The sequence below is a fragment of the Pongo abelii genome, chromosome X, assembly GCF_028885655.2.
Source record: "Pongo abelii isolate AG06213 chromosome X, NHGRI_mPonAbe1-v2.0_pri, whole genome shotgun sequence".
Lineage (NCBI taxonomy): Eukaryota > Metazoa > Chordata > Mammalia > Primates > Hominidae > Pongo > Pongo abelii.
The window spans coordinates 160,148,497-160,170,906 of NC_072008.2; the positions used below are offsets into that span (position 1 = coordinate 160,148,497).

Sequence of the window (22,410 nt, forward strand, 5' to 3'; positions counted from 1 at the left end):
CATAAACAAGGCAGATGCCATCCAGCGGGGGGCACGCTGGAGCAGCCGGTGAGAAAAGAGTAGCAGTAGCAGCAGAAGCCCAGCCTGGAAGGAAGGGCTGGCTCCGTGGCCTGGCTGCCCTTTGTGGAGGTCTTTGGAGTTGAGCCAGGTGCAGTGAGACCTGTGCATAGGTTTGAGCAGGGGCCTGGCCTGATCACATGCCCTAGGTCTGAATGAGGCCACCAGCTCCGCGAGGAGAAGGGTGTGGCCAAGGTCATCTGGTGTACTGCCAGCAATCTCACCCCACACAGCCCTGGGGTCAAGGCCTGCAGCATTGTGTCCTTTCTGTGACTTGATGGGCATGGGGAACAGCTGGAGCAGGTGATGATGTCCCAGGCAGCTTCCACACCACAATCCTGTACCAGAAAAGGCCTAAACAATGAGGCAACATCTGCATTGGCTACGAAAACTGAATTCTGTTTCTTTTCATTAAAAATGTCAAATTATTCTCGATTTCTGTGTTACCCCTAATTCAGAAAACAGTCTGGGGATAAAGGCCTGAGTGAGAATAGCTGACCATCTGCCATCTGGAGGATGTGGCTTTCCCGAATCCAGAGAAAATCCTAACCGGATTTCAGATGGGGTGCCAGAAATTTCCAATGTGGAGCTTTTTGGCTTACTTTTTTTTAATTATTATTTTAAATAGGAACGAGGAGTATCACTCTGTTGCCCAGGTTGGTCTCGAACACCTGGGCTCAAGCGATCGGCCCACCTCGGCCTCCCAAAGTGCTCGAATTACAGCCGTGGACCACCAAACCTGGCCCTGGCTCACTTTTTGCACTGGAGAGGTGATGAGGTTGGCATCATTTCAGCTGATTCCGAAGCACTGTGCTTTGCCTAGCTGAGCCCCTGGAGGGCTGAAAGAAAGTCACCGAGAAAAGGTGATTCATTGTCTAAACTAAGGGGCGGCTAACTTTTCCTATACAGAGCCAGAGAGGAAATATTTTTAGCTTTCCAGGCCTGGTCTCTGCTGCCATGACACAACTGTGCCCTTACAGCATAAAACTTAAACCAGTAAAATTTTATTAACCAAAACTAGCAGAGAGCTGGGGTTAGCCCTTGAGCAAGCCCTGACACCTTGTCTAAATCCAGAAAACCAAATCCTAGATAGAACCTTGGCCCCGGAAATGCTTCAGAACTCCCAATGTGTCCACCTGCTCACATAGGGAGGGGTGGACAGGTGTTGAATGAACCCCAGGGTCTGCCTGGCAGCTCAGCGCTCCGTCTGCTGCCCCCTATAGGGATGGCAGTACAAGGTGGGCCAGCTACCACTGGCGGCTGTGCTGACACTGGCCTGTGCGAGGCCAGGCAGAGGCCTCCCCATCAACTCCTGGCTTCTGGAAGCAGGAGGGAGCCCAGGCTGAGGGGCCAGGGAGCAAAGAGAGGCAGCAAGGACTTGAGTGCGTGAGGCAAGGTGGAGAAGCCAGAGGAGGGAAGGGCTCATTCTTGGAGCAGTGCCCTGCCGGAGGGTCAGGGGGCTTCAGAGCTGCGGTGCGCTCAGCTGGGGGCAGAGGGCCACTGTGCTGGGGGAGTCTGGGACACAGCAGGAGCTCTTTCCTGTGGGAAGTTCCGCTGATCTGAGGTCTGCAAACTCCTGTGGGGAGGGATGGCCAGGGAACAACACAGAGCGAAGCCCGGGAGGCGACAGAGACACAAGTTTTGGAATGTCTGACTGGAAGATGGAGGAGGAGATGGGAGAGAGGACAGGGGGAGTGAGGCCAGAAGAGCAGGGGCACCAGATTGAACCAGACTCAGTCAGACTCGGGGGCTATGAGGAGGCCACAGGGGCATCTGAGCAGAGACAGGCTTTAGTGGGTGCAAATCAAAAGTGTGGCCATTTTCGGTCTCAGATACCTCCAGCTGGGGACTGCTGGGCTCTCTGGCCTGGAGCTCTGAGTACAGGCCTGGGCCACAGTTTCTGGTTATAGCCAGATGGGCCCCAGCGCTGTGGCCAGGGCGGAGAGGTATGGACAGAGAGGAGGAGGGACAGAGCCAGGCCAGAGCTCTGGGGCACCCAGGGACAGAAGAGAGGGCAGTGGAGGAGACGGGGCCAGAGCAGCTGGTGAGGTGGAAGAGGGCCAGGCAGGGGCAATGTCAGGAAGCCATGAGAAGTTTCCAGAAAGAGGGATGATCATCTGTGTTGAGTGCCCTGAGGGATCAAATCAGACGAAGATGCAGAAGTGGCCAGTGGAGTTAGCCGCAGGGAGACTCTCGACATGGCAGGTCCCGGCTCCAGCCATGGGAGCTGGGGGATGGAGGGAGACCCATGCGAGAAAGGCCGGCAGTGCCCATAGGCTGGGAACTTGCTCATACCAGCAGGTACTTCCGACTTTCTGGTAAGATCGAGAAGACAGCCCACTCACCAGCATTCTCTCCCTTTCAAATCATCTTTCTTTTCTACCAAATTGGAATTCAGATTGGGCAGAGACCCCAGAGGTCACCAAAGCCAGTCGTCTCCCCAGGACAGGGAATTGGGAGGTCTCAGCCAAGAGCCTAGTGCAGCACTCTCGAGTTCCAGAATACCTGCCCAGCTCAGCCTAGAGAAAGACACTGCCATCTTTTCCTGCATGCGGATCGGTTGACGAGACCAAGGCCCACACCTGAAAACTCTTTCCAAAGGCAGGCAGAGCCACCCCATTCCGTAGCAGCCCTCCAACAAATGGGTGGACATTTCTCATGCCATGACCCCCAGCCATTGATGTGGGTGGAACTTACCAGCACCAGCCGGCCACTGACTGTCTCCTTCCTTCCTTCCTACCTTCCTTCCACGTTTCCTCTCCTTTCCCTTCCTTTCCTCCCTCCCTGCTCCCACCTCGGGCCCTGTCCCTCCACCTCCCACTCCAGATCCGGGTGGTGAAAGCGTTCCGTAGCTCGCTCTATGAAGGCCTGGAGAAACCAGAATCCAAGACCTCCATTCACAACTTCATGGCCACGCCCGAGTTTCTGATCAATGACTACACCCACAACATCCCGCTCATCGATGACACGGACGTGGACGAGAACGAGGAGCACCTCCGGGCCCCCCCGCCACCGTCCCCCAACCAGAACAACAACGCCATAGACAGCGGCATCTACCTGACCACGCATGTCACCAAGTCAGCTACCTCTTCAGTGTTTTCCTCCAGTCCCGGGAGCCCGCTCCACAGCGTGGAGACGTCCCTCTAACAAGAACTTGTCTCAGCACATGCGCACACGCACACTCGGACTCACACGAAGCCACACGCACACATGCACGCACACACACATATGGGGACCTGCACACCTGCAAGACGAGGGAACAACTAAGGTGGCTGAAGACCTTTCTGGCAGGGCATTTGCAAGGACCCAAATCCATTCAACAAGGGTGCAGCCTGCCACAGGCTCCTCATCCGGACCGAGGAAGACGAGGACAGGGAGGAGGAAAAGGAGGAAGAGGAGGACAAGAAGTGGGAGGAGAAGGTTCTTCGTCCAAAGGAGGAAGGAGAAGAAGTAGAAAGTGCGAAGAGCTGAGTTCCCCACCTTTTTTTTTCTATTGATGCTTCTTTTTTAACAAACTACAGTTTTACCGTGTGTTTGCCGTTTGGGCTGTGTGGTGGGCAGGGGGCTGGTTTGGGTTTATGGGGAGCTTTTGTTGCACCCGTGCAGGGGCAATCAGATCAGCATATTCATGCAAAAAAAAAAAAAGTGGAGTGCTCTGCAGGGCTGTGAAGGGTGCCACCTGAGGGAGCCGCCTGCAAGCAGCCCTGCAGCCACAAAGCAATCCGCCCCCTGCAAAAACTAGGCACATCTGCAGTGTACATGTGTGTGCGTGCATGCACATATATGTATGTGTGTGGATCTGTACACACACACATGGCCAGATGCATATTTCAATAAGGAACTATTTACTGGCATGATATTTGCATTCCTCTTATCAGGCATTTTCATTTGGAAATTTCATTATTGAATGTAACAAGGTTTTTTTTCGTTGTTTTTTTTTTTTTTTTTTTTTTTTTTTTCAGGGAACTAGACTGCAAGAATATCTTTCTGGTCAACCCATTTTTGTCCCTCATCACCCCGCCCCCACCCTTCGCTCCTCCCCTCTGCCCGGCCCTACTGAGATTCCCAAGGAGAAGGCCGAGAGGGGGCGCTCCAGTCTGGAGCAGGTATAATTGGAGCATTTGCACTGAGACCCCTGCCAGAGAGGAGAAAACCCTTTCAATGGAAATTTTAATCTAAAAGGAAAAAACCAAAATATTGATGAGAAGGAGTCCTCCAGTTAGTGAAAGGGGAGTTTCGTTTTCAGCTTTCTTTGGTTTCTACTCCAATTCCACATCCTTCATCCTGGCCACGCCCCCCCAACTTCAAGAGCATGAAGCACTCTTGGAGTTGTGGGTCCTGCCCAGAGTTCAGAGAGCAGCCTCAGCTGAGCACAGGTCCGAGGGGGCGGGGGCAGGGCCAAGAGTTCAAAAGAAGCCAATGGAGGGAGAGGGAGCGTCAGAAGCCCAGAGGAGCTGGTGGTGGGAGAATGACGGCAGGGACGCAGCCACAGTTCAGACCCTGTCCCCTCAGCACCTGGATGGACTCCCACTGTTTGCTTTGGCAAATGCCGAGGAGTCCTCAGTAGACCACCTCGATGTCTGCTGTGACACCAGAGGTGCCACCACCAAAGCACTCTTCCCAGCCCAGTCTTTGTGTCCAGAGGCCAAGCTTAAGCCGTGAAGGCATGGATTTGTGGCTCAGCACCAGGTCCTGAGGGGAGCCTATCCTGGCAGTGTGGGCACCTGGTGGCCAAGCCTCAGTTTCCCCCAAATGAGCAAAGGGGATAAAGAGGGGCCCGACTTTTGCCACCCTCCTGAGGAAGCCCCTAGGTCCACACAGTGATGCCATCGGGGACCCTTGCCTTCCACACTTGCAGGTGTCACGTTTTGCAGGGAGGTGTTTGGGCCTGGGGCTCAGCCACTGGGAGACAGTTGGGACCTGAGGAACAGAGGATCGGAATGGAAGCCACCAACATGCACTGGCCCCCTCAGAAGGCTTGTTTCACCTCCACCAGCATCCACACCAAACCAAACAGGAGCAGGCGTCATCCTCACTGTTCCCATGAATGCCATGTCACCCCTGAGCAGGAGCAGTCAAATCTCGGGCAAAAGAATTTCGGTTAGAAAAGAAAATCCCACTTTAAAATGCCAGCTGCAGGTAACTCAAAGCCATCCCTTTTTTCTAAAGGGCACATTGAGAATGTCACCCATTTGTAAACTGTTCCCTGATGTCCTTGTTTAAACGATAATAAGAAAAAGGGCAACTCCATTTGTTGAGGGTCTTTGTGTTCTTCAACGAGAAATCAAATTTGAGAGGTTGAAATTGGAGCTGCGTGCTGCTGCACTCACCGGCTTCTTCTCACTCTCTGTCGTATACACACCGATAGGACCAATGGCCAATAGATATTAAAAGCAAACCCTCACTGCTGCTGTATAAAGTTGCCTAATGTAAATGTCGATTGTTTAGTCCCTAGGTCACCTTTGTGCTGTGGTGTGGAGTTCAGAAACGGGGTACCATGACCTGGAATCTTTTGCTCTTGTTTTTGCAGTCTTCAGGCTGGGGGCCCTGTCTCACTGGGAAGCCCCTCTTTATAAAGCATTATATTACTTGGAATGGCTTGGTCAACTGTGTTCAGTTCATAAATATGTTTTACATTTTTATCTGCCTGTTATAAAGATGAATAAAAAAACTTCATGAGAAAGATCACAGATACATAATAATTTAAAGTCTGTAGTTGAATTTCCTAACTTAAAGAATAGACCAAAATTTCTGTGTATAAAAAAAAATGAAAGGCTCCTTACATCCTGGTCTGGGTAACGTGTGTGATTTATTATTTGGTGACTTATTGTGCGGAACAAAACAAAGGTGCCTTCATGCTGCTTTAACACAGCTGGAGAAGCCCCAGGCAGGAGGGGCTTTCCCCTGGGTGTGCAGCAGCCTGGCCGGATGTGTATGCAGAAGAGGAACTTATGCTGGGATGTTAGGCCCCCAGTGGGAGGGGCTCCAGCTGCTGCAGAAGCCGCGGCTGTCTTGACTTGAAAGGGCCTCTAGTACATGGCATGGTGGCTCAGTCCTGTAATCCTAGCGCTTTGGGAAGCCGAGGCGGGAGGATCCCTTAGGCCCAGGAATTTGAGGCTCCCTGACACACATGCACACTCCTCACTTCTTTTATTGTGGTAAAACACAGATCACATAAAATGTACCAAGTTCACCATTTTTAAGTGTGCGGCCCAGGGGCAGAAGCACATTCACGGTGCTGTGCAGCCATCACCACCATCCAGCCGCAGAACTTGTTCATCTTCCCAAACTGAAGCTCTGGCCCCGTTCAACCCCAACTCCCCACCCCCCAGCCCCTGGCACCCAATCTTCTACTTTCTGCCTCTATGGATTTGACCACTCTAGGCCCCTCATAGAAGTGGAATCCTACAGTATTTGCCCTCCTGTGACTAGCATGATGTCCTCAAGAATCATCCATGTGGAAGCATGTGTCAGAATTTCCTTTTTAAGGTGAATCATACTCCATTGTCTGGATATGCCACATTTTGCTTATGCAATCAGCCATCCATGGACATTTAGGTTGCTTCCACATTTCAGCTATTGTGGATCACGCTGCAGTGGACATGGGTATGCAAACCGCCCTTCCAGACCTTGCCTTCCATTCCTTTGGGCCTATACCCAGCAGTGGAAATACTGGATCCTATGGGAACTGTAGGTTGAACCTTTTGAGAAACCTCCATTTTCCATTCTCATCAGCAGTGCAGGAGCGTTCCAATCATAGACGCCTTCGCTAATCCAAAGCCACAGGAAGAAAGCCCACCATTTCACTCATTCCCTTAATCCACATGCTGCATCCCTGAACACCTGTGCCTGTGCATGCCATGCTCCATGGTCCCACCCCTGCTTGAGCCCGGAAGAGCCAGCAAGGCAATCCTGTGGCCAAGACTTGCCAATGACCACCCTGGCGATGGCGCTAAGACCACACTCCCCTCATTTCATTGGATTTCTCTTTCCCTTTTCGACTTGGCAGCACTGGAAGACGCATTTTCCAGGAAGGCTGCCAAGAGACGAGAAAAATGGCTTCAAAGTCATTCAAAGCATCAGAGTCCAAGCTTCTAAAACTGGCAAAAAGACCAATCAGGCTGGGTGCAGTGGCTCACACCTGTAATCCCAGCACTTTGGGAGGCCGAGGCGGGGGATCACTTGAGGTCAGGAGTTCGAGACCAGCCTGGCCAAAATGATGAAACCCTCTCTCTACTAAAAATAAAAAAATTAGCCGGGCTTGGTGGTGCATGCCTGTAATCCCAGCTACTTGGGAGGCTGAGGCAGGAGAATCGCTTGAACCCAGGAGGCAGAGGTTGTGGTGAGCCCAGATCGTGCCACTGCACTCCAGCCTGAGTGACAGAGTAAGATTCTGTCAGGAAAGAAAGAAAGAAAGAGAGAGAGAGAGAGGAGAAGAAAAAAGAAAAGAAAAGAAAAAAGAGAAGAGAAAAGACAAATTGAAAACAGCAGGCAGAAGAATCGCAGCATGTCCTTGCTGCATTGGTGTCCAAGTGCATCCTGAACCATAAGGATGAGTAAGTCCAGATTGAGCCAAAGTCCATACCAAGACAGCTGGCCCTTCATGGAGAGACATCATGCTACCCCAAAAGAATCGCAAATTTGTGTCTGTGAATCCCTTGTCCACAAGCTTCTGCTTCAAACATGACACAGGTTCCACGGGGGAAAATCAGAACTCACTGAAACAGCTGAGTCCTAGGAGTAAAGGCTTGTGCAGGGGTCTGGGGGAGGTCCGTGTGTGAGTGGCCCGTGGCTGCTCACAACAGAAACTTCTCTCCCAGTTCTGAAGGCCAGAAGTCCAAAATCAAGGCATGGGCAGGCCATGCTCCCTCTGAAGGCTCCAGGGGAGAATCTGCTCCAGGACCTCCTCTTAGTTTTGGGCATTGCCAGCCATCCTCGGAATTCCTTGGCTTGTAGATGCTTCACTCCAACCTCTGCCTCTGTTGTCGTGTGGTTTTTCTCCCGTGTCTGTGTCTCTCCTCCTCTTTTTTTCTTATACCTGAATCAAGAAGCTTTATTCTCACCCACAGCACAGTTCAATGCACATGGGAGGCTCTGTTAGGCTCCAGAAGAAATATAGGCTGTATTTCTGTTAGGCACGTGGGAGGCTGTTTCCGGCTTGCAATTCTGTCACCTCAGAGTCCTTTCTTTCTGGAAGTTCAGATGAGAAAATAGATGGTGTTTACAGTTTTGCTCTTAAGTGCTTACAGTGACATCTATAGTGTCCCCCAGACTTCCAGAGATGAACATGAAGCACATGATTCTATCTAGAATTGGCGGGCACTGATTTTCCCCACCACAATGATTGCCTGTTATTTCAAGCAACTACCATGTTCCTTATTGGTTTTACATTTTAACATACCGGGCCAGGCATGGTGGCTCACGCCTGTAATCCCAGCACTTTAGGAGGCCAAGGTTAGAGGATCGCTTGAGTCCAGGAGTTTGAGACCAGCCTGGGCAACATAGTGAGGCCTCAACTCTACCAAAAATAAAAATAAAAAATTAGCCAGGCACGGTGGTGCACACCTGTAGTCCCAGCTACTCAGGAGGCTGAGGTGAGAGGATCGAATGAACCCAGGAGGCCAAGGCTGTGGTGAGCCATGATTGCAAAAGAAAGAAAAGAAAAGAGAAAAGAGAAAAGAGGGGAGGGAGGGAGGCACGGAAGGAGAAAAGAAGAAAGGGAGGGAGGGAGGGAGGGAAGGAAGGAAGGAAAAAAGAAAAAAGAAAAGAGAAGAAAAGAAAAGAAAAAGGGGTGGATCAATTAGCCCAAGATACACGGGTGATAGAACCAGCTTTCACAGCCAAGTGGTCTAACTCCAGAACCCACTCTTCGTTTGTTGGAATGTTAAAATGTATTTGAATGCCAAAATGTGTCTTGTCTTGTCTTTTCCGTCTGTGTCTTGTCTTGTCTTTTGTCTTGTCTTGTCTTGTCTCGAACTGCTGAGCTCAAGCCATCCTCCTGCCTCGGCCTCCCAAAGTGCTGGGAATACAGGCATAAGCCACTGTGCCTGGCCTAATTTTTTTTTTTTTAATAGACAAGAGGTCTTCATATGTTGCCCAAGCTGGTCTTGAACTCTTGGGCTCAAATGATCCTCCCACTTCCGCTTCCCAAAGAGCTGGGATGACAGGCCTGAGCCACCATCCCCTGCCTATTTTTAAAATGTTTGAGGAATATCCATACTGTTTTCCATAGTGGCTATACTATATCCCACCAGTAGTGTGTGAATGTTCCCTTTTCTCCACATCCTCACCAAAGCTTGTTTTCTTTTGTTTGATAATAGCCATTCTAATTGAAGTGAGGTGATATCCTTGATGTGGTTTTGATTTGCATTTCCCTGATTCCTGACGTTGAGCAATTTTTTCATATACCTGTTGGCCATTCGTATGTCTTCTTTGGAGAAATGTCTGCTAGGTCTATTGCCCATTTTTAAATTAGGTTGTTATTCTGTTGTCTAAATTCCTTATATATTCTGGATATTAACCCCTTGTCAGACATAGAGTCTGTGAATATTTTCTTTAAAAAAAAAAAAAAAAAAGATAGAATCTCCGTCTGTCGCCCAGGCTGCAGTGTGGTGGCGCGATCTCGGCTCACTGCAACCTCCGCCTCCCAGGTTCAAGCGATTCTCCTGCCTCAGCCTCCCGAGTAGCTGAGATTACAGGCATCCACCACCACGTCCAGCTAATTTTTGTATTTTTAGTAAAGACGGGGTTTTGCCACGTTGGCCAGGCTGGTCTACAAACTCCTGACCTCGGGTGATCCACCCGCTTCGGCCTCCCAAAGTGCTGGGATTACAGGTGTGAGCCACCTCACCTGGCCATGAGGGCCATTTTTACCATATTAATTCTTCTGAGCCCTGGCCACCTTCTCTTCCCTTGAGCACTTTTCACTACCACGCTACACATTCTCATTCTGTTTCCCATCTCTCCCTCCACATAAGCAAGGAGTTTCACCTGGTTGCCAGAGTGTAGGCAAGGACTGGGCACACAGTAGCTGCTCAATAAATGTGGTTCTTTGACTGATTAGTCTTAAAAAGCTTACAACAGGTAAAGCAGGAGCCCACATTTAGGAGAAGTTAATCATCAAAACCCACAGGGGAGTTCTACAAAATGAAGGGCAGGTCAGCCGGGGCAAGCCTGCCCACCAGGGAAGCCTGTGACATCTGCTCAGATACTTCATCCTGAGGACACTGAACATAATCGCTCTGTAAAGTCAAGCAAGACTCTGCCCTGACCTGCATCACCCCTGCCCCCGCACCTGCAGGAGCCAGAGCCCACCCTCCTGTGTAAACCTACCAGCCCCCCGGCCCTACGTCACATGCTGAACGTACATCTAGCCTGAAAGGGGACCCAGAGAGCGCCTCCTGGACTAGTCTATTTCTTACCCACTGGCTTTTGAGCAAGGACTCAGAGGGGTACTGGGGGCCACAGCTCTGAGTTTCTCCAGCCTCCCCATCCAGACTGGCTACCTTGACATTTAAAAATGCATTACTTTTAGTTATGTTCGATCAGGACTGGCTTTTCTGAATGCAAGTGATCCTCCCTAACCCCAAGCCTGCCGCCTGATGGCTGGGACACACTCTACCTGAGAGCACTCCGAGGGAACCAGTCTCTGAGGGCCCCTCACACCCCCATGTGCAGCATGCACTGCAGAGCAAAGCCAAGGGTCCCCATTGACTTGCATCACCTTTTATTACACAAAATAGATTTCAGTCATGTTGCACATTCATTCTCCCTATAAATCCGGCTTTTAAAAAATCCATAGGGATTCAGTCTCATCGATTTCATGATTTTCCTTTCATTGATGTCATGCCTCTATTGTAGTCAGAGTCCTCTCAAAGGACAAAAGCAGATGTGGCTGCCTTGGGTCAGCTGCACACAGTGCACTCCCAGCCTGCCCGCTGGTGGCGTGGCTCCCATCATCACCTGGACCGCGACTGCTAGGGACTGTCAAAGCGGCAGCATGCCATCGCCTTCTCCAGCCCTTCTCCAGCAGCACAACCAGTCCTCCCAGCTGGTCCTCTGGGGACCAGCCATCATGGCGACGTGGTGGCAATGTCCCCAGGCAGCCGACCATCCTGGGATTCTCTTTGGGCAGGCCTGGGCCAGGACCTTAGGGGATCTCTGTGTCCATGGTATAAATCTGAATGAGATCAGACACAATATTATCAATGATTGGCTTGGTAAGGTCGTCACTACACACCTAGAAAGAAGAAGGAAAACAGGTTCCAGTTAGACTCCCCCTGTGTTAAACAAGGCACCTGTCACTAAGCAGAGAATCACATTTCATGGGCAGGGGAGGGGCAGAGGGACTTGGCTATGCAGGAAGACGGCAGCTCTCCTGCAAAGCCGTTTAGTTCCAGCCCGTTGAGGCCAATCAAACACTTTACAAGGCCGAGAACATTCCAGATCGAACAGGTCTTGGTGATCTTCTGACCCAGAGAGGAGGGGACCTGTCCAACACCATGCAGGGAATTGGTAACACAGCTGGGTCCACAGCACAGGCTCCTGCCTCCTGCCCGGGACTCCCTCAGGTCCAGGGTCTCTGCGGACACTGGCAAGAGGAGAGGGTGGCAGTCCCTGTGCAGCCACAGGCAGGCTAAGTACCCGGACCCCACGCCTACCCTAACCCAGCTGCTGGGGAGCATGTGGACCCACTCCACAGTCCAGACCACCACGTGCAGGAGCACTCGCAAGACGGCGAAGGACATCCTCGGGGCCCATGGCAGGAAGGTTGCAGCCCAGGGCCACACCACAGGCTGGGGTCCACACCCTGTACCTTCCAAAGGCAGGTCTGGCCTCTGCCCGGCTCCTGGAGGATAACCTCTAGGTCCCTAGAAAATCCTGCCCCATGTGAGCGTCTTGGTTTACTGGACTGTCAGGCGGTCTGTGCTAACCACATCATTTATGGTGAGGCCCTTGGGCCACAGAGTCCCAGCTAGATCTCTGGTGGCTGCAGCCCAAGTGACCAGGGTTGGCCATGCAGGCGCTCCATGCCCACGCAGCCCACCCCCCATGGAAACACTGGCCGCCACGGCTGGGGTGAGCTTCCCGGTTGTGACTCCGTGCACGCTGTCCCACACTGTTGCCGAAAGAAACAGGTGCTGTCTGCACAACTCCCCTGGGCGAGGAGCCGCTAAAGCTCACGCCTGGTCTCTCCTGGAGCCCGCCCTGTGCACCCTGAGCCTTCGCTCACCATAACCTGTGTCCTTTCCTTGTAATAAACCGGAACTGGAAGTGTGACAGCTTTTCTGAGTTCCGAGCACTCCTGGCACAGCACTGAGCCCCAGGGTGCTCTTCGGGATCCCCAATGATAAGGGAAATAAAATAGTAAGTAAAGCAGCAAGACCTTGGTCAGATGCTGCGTCTGTAGCCACCCTGTGCCAGAGCTTGCTGCCTGGGGAACCAATGTACCAATATGATCAAGGCCTTGGGCCAAGTCAAGGCAAGAACTGGACCTACGTCCACCCCTGCTGAATGCTCCCAAAGAACCCCAGGTTCCTCTGTGGCCTACAACCTCAGGTAGGAGATGGTGACCTGGACACCCTCCAAGTCCTGACTCAGGAAGCATAGCTGTCTTACCCTGGGCTCTGGGTGAAAAACAAATACTTCAGAAATGCACACTTGCTTGCTGGGGTCCGTGACCTGTGTGCTCCTGGAAACCCCAAGCTCAGAAGCAATCATTAAAAAACATTCAGGGGCTGGGCATGGTGGCTCTCATGCTTGTAATCCCAGCACTTTGGGAGGCTGAGGTGGGTGGATCACTGGAGGTCACGAGTTCAAGATCAGCCTGGCCAACATGGTGAAATCCCGTCTCTACTAAAAATACAAAAATTAGCCAGGTGTGGTGGCAGGCACCTGTAATCCTAGCTACTTAGGAGACTGAGGCAGGAGAATCACTTGAACCAAGGAGGTGGAGGCTGTAGTGAGCTGAGATTACGCCACTGTACACTCCAGCCTGGGCAACAGAGTGAGACTCTGTCTCTATTTAAAAAAAAAAAAAAAGCAGGACCAAAACGTGGAAGCAGCCTGCATCCATCGATGGATGAATATGTTAATATCATATGGTCCATGCAGACCATGAAATATGAGTCAGCCATCAAAAGAAAGGACATTCTGAGGTGGGGGCTCCAACATTGTGCTCAGCGAAAGGAGCCAGTCACAGAAAGGCCCGCACTGTAGGATTCCACTCCTGTGAGGGGCCTCAAAGGAGAGCCGTGAACTCTGTAGAGAGGACAGTGGAAGGGTGGGTGCCAGGGGCTGGGGGGTGGGGAGTTGGGGTTGAACGGGGCCAGAGCTTCAGTTTGGGAAGATGAACAAGTTCTGCGGCTGGATGGTGGTGATGGCTGCACAGCACCGTGAATGTGCTTCTGCCCCTGGGCCGCACACTTAAAAATGGTGAACGTGGTACAATTTAGGTGATGCCTATGTCACCACAATTAAATATAACAGTACAGAACAGGTGGCAACCCTGGGGCACCTGACAGCAGAAGAGACACAGACCCAAGTCCTAGGAGGAGACACTGCTGGCCTCTGGGGACTTTGCCTTTTTGAGGGCAGTCCATCTGCTTATAAGACAAAAAGCAGCAGTGGCTGGAAAGAGGCAGGTTCTCCTTCTGCTCAGGAACGAGGGGATGGAGGGCACTCGGTGTGGCTCTGGACGTGGAAGTTTCAGCAGTGTTGTGTGATGATCTGCATCATTTCTGACCCCGCTACTGTCCCTGCTCATCTGGCAAGTCAGAGTACAGGCAGGCTTCTCCAGGGAAGCACATCAAGCTGCCATGCCGAGCCCGTGGCAGATAAGTGACAGGTGTCACTGTAAGAAGTGGCAGCCGAGAACACACAAGGAAGAAAGGGTTTCAAAAGCCAGGCCGTGAACTCTGCAGCACCCGGGTGGGTGAGGCCTCCCAGGATCTCACTCATCATGGGGGATCAGGCCCTCGCACCCCGCCAGCCCACAGGAGGCACCTGGATTCCGGAAGCTTCTGGTGCACAGCCCCGAGCTGGGAGGCAAAGGTCAGGTCAAGTTTAGCAGAGCCTTTAAGAAGAGCTGGCTGAACAGAAGTTCCGCACCCCACAAAGGGTAACTTCTTCCCAGTCTGAACGATGACTGGGTGAGTCTGGGCCGCCAGCAAACAACTTGCTGGTAGAGCTGCTTCCTGGCTGTGCAGGGTCACCTGGGCTCGCACTCCTCTGGGAGGGGCTAAGCATGGGACGCAGGTGGTACTGGCACACCAGGTGAGGTTTACGAGCAAGTGCAGAAGACAGAGCAGAAAGGAAGAGAGATGCAGCATAGCCAGGCAGCCCAGGGCCAGGGCCAGGGCCACACCCAACAGATGTCCCCAGAGGGTGTCTGCCCCCCCAGAGTCCAACCCTGAGCACGAGGCAGCCACATTATGTGAAAGTCCCCGAGCAGCCCGAGCATGGAGCAATACTGTCTGTCCACACAGATGGCCCTGCACCACCTGCACACTGCCTCGGGGACAGGGTGCTTCCAGCTTGAGACTGGGAACACGGGTGCATGGGTTCAAAGACACATGAGCACCCGCTATGGTGCCAGGGAGGCGCGGGAGATTGGGGAAGAGATGCCCAGCCTCGGGCACTCACAGCTGACTGGGGATACGAGATTAGACAATAAACACGCAAAAATCAGCGAATGCTGTGGTCTTCCACAAGGCACACGGGCCAGGGAAGAGAGGCAGGGGTACCTCTATGCAGAACAGCACCAGCCACCTGGAAAGCTGTCCTATGCACAGGCCTACAGAGTTCTACCATCTACCCCTCCATGATCTACCTATTAATACCTATCACCCGCCACCCTGCCCATCAGCTCTCTCACCTATCCATCCAGGTGTCTGTCAACTAGCCAGCTAGCTGTCACCTACCTAGCCATCCAGCCCTCTCCATAAAGCACCCCAGATGTTTCTGATGGGAAGCCAGGTTTAGTAACCTGTGACCACAGTCAAGTTCCCACTCAATTCAGTAAAAGCGGTTCTCCGCTGGGGCAACCCTCCTCCCAGGACACCGGCGACATCTTGGTGGAGGCCAGCACTCCTGTTCGACATCCGGGACCCCTAAATGGCAACTGTGCTGAGGGGGAGAGCCTGTCCCAGGCCATCGCAACAGGGTACTTTCGAGCTTCCATGTTCCCCAGCAGCCCGTATCTTTCTTCATGGATAATTAATAGAATTTGGTGAGCACTGCAATACAGAGACTTCCAGAGGGAAAGAGGGCACGTCCAGTGTGCCAAGCAGCCACCTCACCTGCCACCACGGCTTCTCAGCCTCGACCTCGGCGGGCACCTCAACTCCGTAGACCTGCAGGGCCAGGTAGAGCACCGCCACAGCGATGTGCTGGGCCTGGAAACGGAGGCACAGCCCCCCGTGGTAGCTGTCCCGCAGCAGGGCCCAGGCAGTGACGGCAACGGGGGTCCGCTGCCAGCTGTGGCGGTTCAGCCAGTTCTTGAGGGAAACCAGGTAGTGGAGCAGGTACTGCAAAGACACGTGTGTCAGCCTTTAGGCCCACCAGCTGCTCTCCTCATGCTGACATAATCATATCAGCACCTGCTCCAACCCTCCAGCGGCTTCCATGTCCCTTAGGAAGAAGCCCCAAGGCCTTCTGCTGGCCCCATCTCCTGCCCCTCCCACCCCGCCTTCCAGCAAACCCCGTCTAGGGCCTTCGCACTTGCTGAGCCCTCTGCCTGAAACCAGCTCACCGTATGCACCTGCCTACTCTCACCCTCCAGACCCAGCTCTAGGGAAACCTACGACGGCCACCCCCACTGCAGTCCCTCTCCACCACAGGGCCCGCTCTGGCCACCATGAAATTCCTCGGGGCCTGGTGCTCCATAGAGCACCCTCTTCATGGGCAGAACAGAGGGTGCTGCTCCCCATGCATCTGGCCTGCTGCCAAGGGCACACGCTGTCCTCAGCCACAACATCCAAATGACCTCCCAGCCCAGCTGCCAGCTCCTGCTCTCAGAACACTGACATTTTGCCAGAACCTCACACAATAAGACAGATGCTGCGAGCTCTCTGGACAGTCTGGAACACACATGTGTGTGACCCCAGCACACCATGCAGGAGGGATACATAGGTTACTTTCCACCCCAGCCCTGACTGGAAGGAGGGGAAGGGGCTGGCAGGCTTCCAGCCACACCAAGCTATCAGTTCCCCATCTGGGCACAGATCACACACCCCTTGAGGTCTGAGTGCTGCTCTTTCCTAAGCCTTGTCGCCTTGACAACTCCACCCTGCAGCCACCAGGGCATCTCCCACCTTCCCCGAGGATGCTCAGCAAGCATTCTGCCCACTAAGACACCACTGCGCAGAAATCCCAGACCAGGGCTTTCCAGGTACTGAGGTGGGAGTGTGGAAGGCTGGAGGCAAGATTAGAAAGGCAACACGAAGGGCCCATGCGGGTGGAACTGTCTCTCACCTTGGCTGTGGTGGTAGGTCCGTGAACGGAGTCGTGATAAAATGGAACAGAAAAAAATACACACAGGAATACAAGTGGAAGTGAGGATGCCAGTGGACTGTGTTCGTGTTGGCATCCTGGCTGTGTTCCCCCTGGGGGAGACTGGGCCAAGGGTACATGTCACAACTGCGTGGGAATCTACAATGATCTCAGTAAGAGTTCTGATGAAAAAGAATGAAACTCCTAGCCCAGAGCCCCAAACCACAACTCCTCCATCTCTGTCTCCGGCCAGCCTTCTGAGCTGCCCATGCATGGGGCTGCGGTGCCCAGAGCATCGTGTGCCAGTCGCCTAAGCGTTCCACTTTTCCCTTTTACTACTGTTTGAAATGGTTCCTCTGTTGAGACTCACACGTTCCTAGAAGTTCAAAGCGTGCTGCTTGACTCAAGCGATTTGGCTTTCCCCATGGCTTCCTAAGCACAGCTGAGCTGGAGGCGTGCTCCGAGGCATCACAGCATCTCCTGGGGACGGGGACTCTGGCCGGTCACGAAACCAGCCTGCTTCCCCGAGGCCCAGCGTGCACACCATCTATATGGGCCACAGGAGCTGCCACAGCTTCAGCGGACAGCACGGACCCCGCCCACAGATGAGCAGGCAGAAAGGCAGAAGCTGAAATGAGAATTGGCTGAGAAAACCCACAGGAGTGGGACAGGAGAGGCCGGGCGGCCAACCCAGCCACAAACACAGAGCCGGGAGACCCAGTTCCCAGCCGCAGCCCTGCTCTCCTTCTGTGCTGTGCTCTCGAGTATGAGATGGGATGCACTTTTGGGATAAAGAACAGAGACCATGTCTTGAGCCTCTCCAAACAGGCACCAATTCCCCAGCATGTACCTTGTGTGGATGCTGGAAGGAGACCTGGAAGCGCAGAACTCTCAGCATGAGAAGCTCACACTGCACGATGCTGTCCCGGAGCTCCCAGAAGCGGGAGTCCAATTCCAGGGGCTCACCACTTGGGTTAAAGTACCTGCGCAGAGAAATGGCAATGCTTCAGCAGCCAGGGCAGTCTCCCCTGAGCACTGGATGGCTCAAATTGCTTAAGTCACACAATGTCCAGATGCAAACTACATCGTCCATCTGCAGATTAATGTAGGGTCATTTTATTTGTGTTTTTATACAAAAATTCTTCATCTCCACATCTAATGTACAGAATGAAAACAGTAACCAACAGAGGAAAGAAGCCAGCTCCTAGTTTTAGCCAGAAGGGCTGTCCGCTATCTTTCAGCAAAACGTCAAGTGCAAAGACTGGCTGTTGGCGATGGCTCCAGAGGAACCGGAAGCTTGAGCATGCCAGGTCGGTTGTGCTTCCTGTTATACTCAGCCCGGCATTAGGGAGTCTTCATCACCTGAGGTGGCAATGCCCAGGGCTCTCACTCTGGGCCCAAGGAACGTATTTTTTTATCTTATTTTTATTTTTTATTTTTTGAGACAGGGTCTTGCTCTGTCTTTCAGGCTGGAGTACAGTGGTGCAGTCACAGCTCACTGCAGCCTTGACCTCCTGGGCTCAAGCAATCCTCCTGCCTCAGCTACCCGAGCAGCTGGAACCACAGGCATGCGCCACCACGCCCGGCTAATTTTTGTATTTTTGGTAGAGACGAGGTTTCACCATGTTGACCAGGCTGGTCTTGAACTCCTGGGCTCAAGCAATCCACCCGCCTCGGCCTCCCAAAGTGCTGGGATCACAGGCATGAGCCACCACGTCCAGCCATCCAAGGAACATATTTAAGCCTCTCATGGGAATGATGTACTCCAAAAAGTGAACATTTCTCAGTTTTATATTTCCCAGACCATCTTTCCCTCGCCTTGGCGAAGACCCTGCATCCTGCCCCAGCAGGAACACACCTGCTTGGGTCGGCTGTGCCATGCCCACGCCACACCCACAGCAGGGCGAGGCTCCTAAGCAACTGGGACCCACCACCTGGCTGGGTCTGCACCCTCCCGCTACAGGCAAGCTCTTCTGCCTGCAGCCATCCCTGTCTAAGACTTCCACAGAATCTTCTTTGACATGCCTCTCCAAGCTCCCTCTGCTGAAGCCCCGCCTCTGCCCTCCATCCAGCTTTCCAGGCTCCCCATAATCTGGCCCAGCGTTTCTCTCACAGACCCCACTGGCCTCTGACATCAGGCTCCTTCTCACGTTTGCTGCTACTGTTTCTGGCCCTGGTTCAAGGCCATCCAGGTACTTCCTTCCAAGATCCATTGCTGGCACCTGGTGGGCAGGGCCCCATAGGAGCCTTCCCTGCCCTTCCCCCCCACCGGGTGGAGATCAGGAGCCCAGCCAAATGCCATTACCTGTTGGACACATTGATGATGTCACGAGTCCGCAGGTGCTGCTCTTCCACTTTGCCGGCCAAGTAAATTGAAGACATGGCAATCAGGTAAGGGTCATAGGCGTCCAGGTTGGTCTCGCAAAAGAACTTATGGTAAATGGTGCAAGCAGTGGCAATGGGAATGGACCGCATCCCTAGCTTGACACCTGCAGAGAGAAAGCAGGCAAGAGAGGACTTCAATCCAGCGCTGGCTCACTGCGCCAGTGAGGGGAGCCATTGGAATGGGCCCTAGCAGGTACAACCCTACTTAGACAAGGCTAAGAACTTCCAGCAGAGCGTGGCTCCTGCTGGGTCTCTCACTGGGCTCTCAGACTCTAGTGGGTGACCCAAGCCCCTGGGGATGGTGTTCAAATGCAGACTTCCCCTTCTGTAGGTCTGCGGCTCTGAGGTTCTCCACTTCTGACAAGCCCCAGGTCATGCCCATGTCAGGGGTCTGTAGACCACGCTCTGGGAAACAAGGGTTCCGAGTACTGCTCAGTTAGCAACTGGCATAGCAGCTTCTGCAAAACCCTGGAAAAGGACTATATGCTGTTGTGTGTCTGGGTTCACCTTAGCAAACAGCTAGCTAGAAGTCGCCCACCCCACAGCTACGACGACAGAAAAGAAACAGCCTCATGGGTGCCACAAGTCCTGAAGTCACAGTGAAGGATTACACTGAGCACTGGTTTCCTAGTCCACAGGTTACAAGAGGTGAGCAAAGCAAGCAGCGTGACTGCCAAGAGTAACCACTTGCATTGCAGAGAAAAGGCAACGTTTATGGCCACGGCCAGGCACCAGGGAAGGACACCAGCACATTGAAAAGTGTGCTGGCCATGCTGGTTTACGCCTGTAATCCCAGCACTTTGGGAGGCTGAGGCAGGAGGATTGCTTGAGCCCAGGAATTCAAGACCAGCCTAGGCAACAGAGTGAGACCCTGTCTCTACAAAAAAGAGAAAGAAAAAAATTTTTAAGGTGAACAAAACTCAAAACACCAGAGCAGGGCTCAGTGGATTCACTTAGGGGTTAAAGCCCATCCCCAGCCCATCCCTGAATGGCTCCTAAGAAAATCACTGCCCTGGTGCACAGAACCAAAACAAATTCACAACAACCAGGGTTCACAAGAGAAGGTTAAATGACATGCACTAGGCCAAAACAGGAAGGTGAAGAACAACCGACAATCAACCATGAAATGACGGTCAGCGTCCTCTGCCTAAGAAGGTAGATCAGTTCCCTAGGGCTACTGCAACAAATCACCACAAATTCAGCCACTTAAACAACACACATTTATACTCTTCCGATCCTGGAAGTCAGAAGTCCAAAACTAGCCTAGAAGGCTAAGATCAATGTCTAAGCAGGGCTGGCTCCTTCTGCAGGCTCCATGGGAGAATGTTTCCTTGCCTTTTCTAGCTTCTAGAGGAGGGCTGCATTCCTTGGTTGCTGGCCCCTTCCTCCATCTTCAAAGCTTCTAACTCTGCTTCTGTCCTCAAGTGACCTTCTCTGACGGTGACTCCTCCTGCCTTTCCCTTATAAGGATGGGTGTGGTTACACCCAGATAATCTAGGATGATCTCCCATCTTAAGGTCTCTAATCACATCTTCAAAGTCTCTTTTGCTATATAAGATGACATTCACAGGTTCCAGGGATTAGGACAGGGACATCTTCGGGAAATCAATATTTAGCCTCCTACAAAGGACAAAGGTTTGTGCAATACATTTTACAAAGAAGTCCCTCAGAAGGTCTAAACTTGTTATATAGAGACAATTCCTACCTGGGACCCCTAATTCCAGGAGATGCCAGATAAGGTGCTGTTACTGACATGACCTTCCAAGCCTTGTTTTACAGAGCAAACCCCAATTTACACGGACCCTCCGAGCAGACGGTAGCAGATGAGGTGTCACTGCCATCCTTCCCTAATAATAACTTTGCAACTCTTCTTGCAAATTACAGTAAATTTACATACCACTAGGATGAACAGTCCTGCAGCAGTCCTCAGACTCTCTGCCCACCTTGAGTAGAAAGCACATCTGCCCAACCCTTCTTCCCCAGGCAGTAAAGGTAGGAAATAACTACCTGCCAACTAACAGTATCTCCTATCAAGATACTGTTGATGGGCCGGACGAGGTAGCTCATGCCTGTAATCCCAGCACTTTGGGAGGCCCAGGCAAGTGGATCACCTCAGGCCAGGAGTTCAAGACCAGCCTGGCCAACATGGTGAAACCCTGTCTCTACTAAAAATACAAACATTAGCCGGGTGCGGTGGCACACACCGGTAATTCCAGCTACTCGGGAGGCTGAGGAAGGATAATTGCTTTAGTCCGGGAGACGGAGGTTGCAGTGAGCCGAGATCACACCACTGCACTCCAGCCTGGCCAACAGAGCGAGACTCCGTCTCAAAAAAAAAAAAAAAAAAATACTGTTGATGGCTGGATGGAAAAGATGTTTCTACAGAGATCTTGGCTTAATCACCTCGCCTGGGAAGCGCGGAGCCCAACACTATTGTGGATGTCCTGGCAGGGTTCGGAACAGGAGCTGCAAGCAGCCTAGGTCCTCGGAGTGACAGGAACCCCCGGACAGCGTTCTCCAAAAGGCTCCGCGCGACGAAGCGCCATAAAGTCTACCGGAGTGCAGGGCCGCGGGTGCCGGCAGAAGGCGTGGCGCACTGCGCAGAGCTGCGGGCGCCCGGGCTGGTCCCCGCCTCGCTGGAGGCCCGACCCGGCCACGTCCTCTCCTAGGGCCTGCACACCGGTCCACGCCATGGGGATACCTCGCGACTCACTGCTCAGCACACCGGGCGAGGCGCAAAGGGAGAGGTCCTCAGCCCCGAGCCGGGCTTCCCGGCCTCTGCTACGGTGAGCACTCCGGAGGCCGGCCTGGCCAGCCGGGCCCGCTCCGCTAAGCGGGCCGCGGCGCCGCCTGTCCCGGCCTCCCCCAGCCGCGGTTACCTGCCTCCATGATGAACCTCGCCACTCGGAAGTGCACCCTGGCTTCGGGCGCCGGCTGCCCCTCCGGGCCCCGCGCTGTAGGCCCCCCTCCGCCGCCCTCCGGGGCTTCCATGAGGCTTCGCGGCACCGGCGGAAGGAGACGCGGCACCGGCGGAAGGAGACGCGGCACCGGCGCGCAGAGGCCGGCAGAAAATGTGGGTGCTCGCGGCAGGCGCGGCCGCCCCGCCCCTCCCCGCCTCGCCTCGCCCCGCCCCTCCCCGCCTCGCCTCGCCCCGCCCCTCCCCGCCTCGCCTCGCCCCGCCCCTCCCCGCCTCGCCTCGCCCCGCCCCTCCCCGCCTCGCCTCGCCCCTCCCCGCCTCGCCCCGCCTCTCCTCCGCCCCTCCGCCCCGCCCCGCAGGGCCCTCACCCAAGGGTGAGCGCGCGCCTGCGCCACAGAGGCTGCCTGGCCGCGCGCGCAGGCGCAGGCGCAGGCGCAGAGGCCGACACCACCGGCTGGCTGGCGTGTGTCCACCGTCCCCTAGACGCCTCGAGCCCCGCCCCTGGGAGACGCAGGCTCCTCCCCGCGGAGCGAGAGCCCGCGGAGCTGCTCCCAGACCCG

At 53.6% G+C, this 22,410-nt stretch overlaps 2 protein-coding genes across 5 annotated transcripts in view; one reads left to right on the plus strand and one right to left on the minus strand.

Annotated features, from left to right (window-relative positions):
• The window catches only part of ATP2B3 (ATPase plasma membrane Ca2+ transporting 3), a 44,527-nt gene extending 40,996 nt beyond the window's left edge, over window positions 1–3,531 (plus strand). The window contains exon 21 of the mRNA XM_024240656.2: window positions 2,884–3,531. Coding sequence (XP_024096424.1) covers window positions 2,884–3,204 — 321 coding nt within the window. The 3' untranslated portion in view covers window positions 3,205–3,531. The remainder of the gene's footprint in view (window positions 1–2,883) is intronic.
• A 2,659-nt stretch (window positions 3,532–6,190) lies between these two features.
• Window positions 6,191–22,040, minus strand: CCNQ (cyclin Q). 4 transcript variants are annotated; one of them, XR_010138951.1, is made up of 6 exons: window positions 21,813–22,040; window positions 18,854–19,037; window positions 17,399–17,531; window positions 15,357–15,584; window positions 10,781–11,296; window positions 6,191–8,247 (listed from the first exon to the last, which is right to left on the minus strand). XR_010138951.1 is itself a non-coding variant. In XM_024241096.3 (5 exons), the coding sequence occupies exons 1-5, from the start codon at window positions 21,922–21,924 to the stop codon at window positions 11,207–11,209; spliced, it is 687 nt and encodes a 228-aa protein (XP_024096864.1). In that variant the 5' UTR covers window positions 21,925–22,040; the 3' UTR covers window positions 10,767–11,206. The 4 variants fall into 4 exon arrangements, 2 of the variants coding, with proteins under 2 accessions (XP_024096864.1, XP_024096863.1); XR_010138952.1 differs by having other exon boundaries at window positions 10,781–11,236; window positions 21,813–22,035; XM_024241096.3 differs by lacking the exon at window positions 6,191–8,247 and having other exon boundaries at window positions 10,767–11,236.
• Window positions 22,041–22,410: the final 370 nt, after the last annotated feature.

Bases quoted from the DNA above. Each gene is read 5' to 3' on its own strand.
- CCNQ (XM_024241095.3), bottom strand. From the start codon at position 21,924: ATGGAAGCCCCGGAGGGCGGCGGAGGGGGGCCTACAGCGCGGGGCCCG. The intron at 15,585-17,398 runs GTACATGCTGGG...GTGTCTTTGCAG, and splicing joins CCTTCCAGCATCCACACAAG to TACCTGCTCCACTACCTGGT. The intron at 11,297-15,356 runs GTGAGGTGGCTG...TCTTCTTTCTAG, and splicing joins CTGAGAAGCCGTGGTGGCAG to GTGTGTAGTGACGACCTTAC.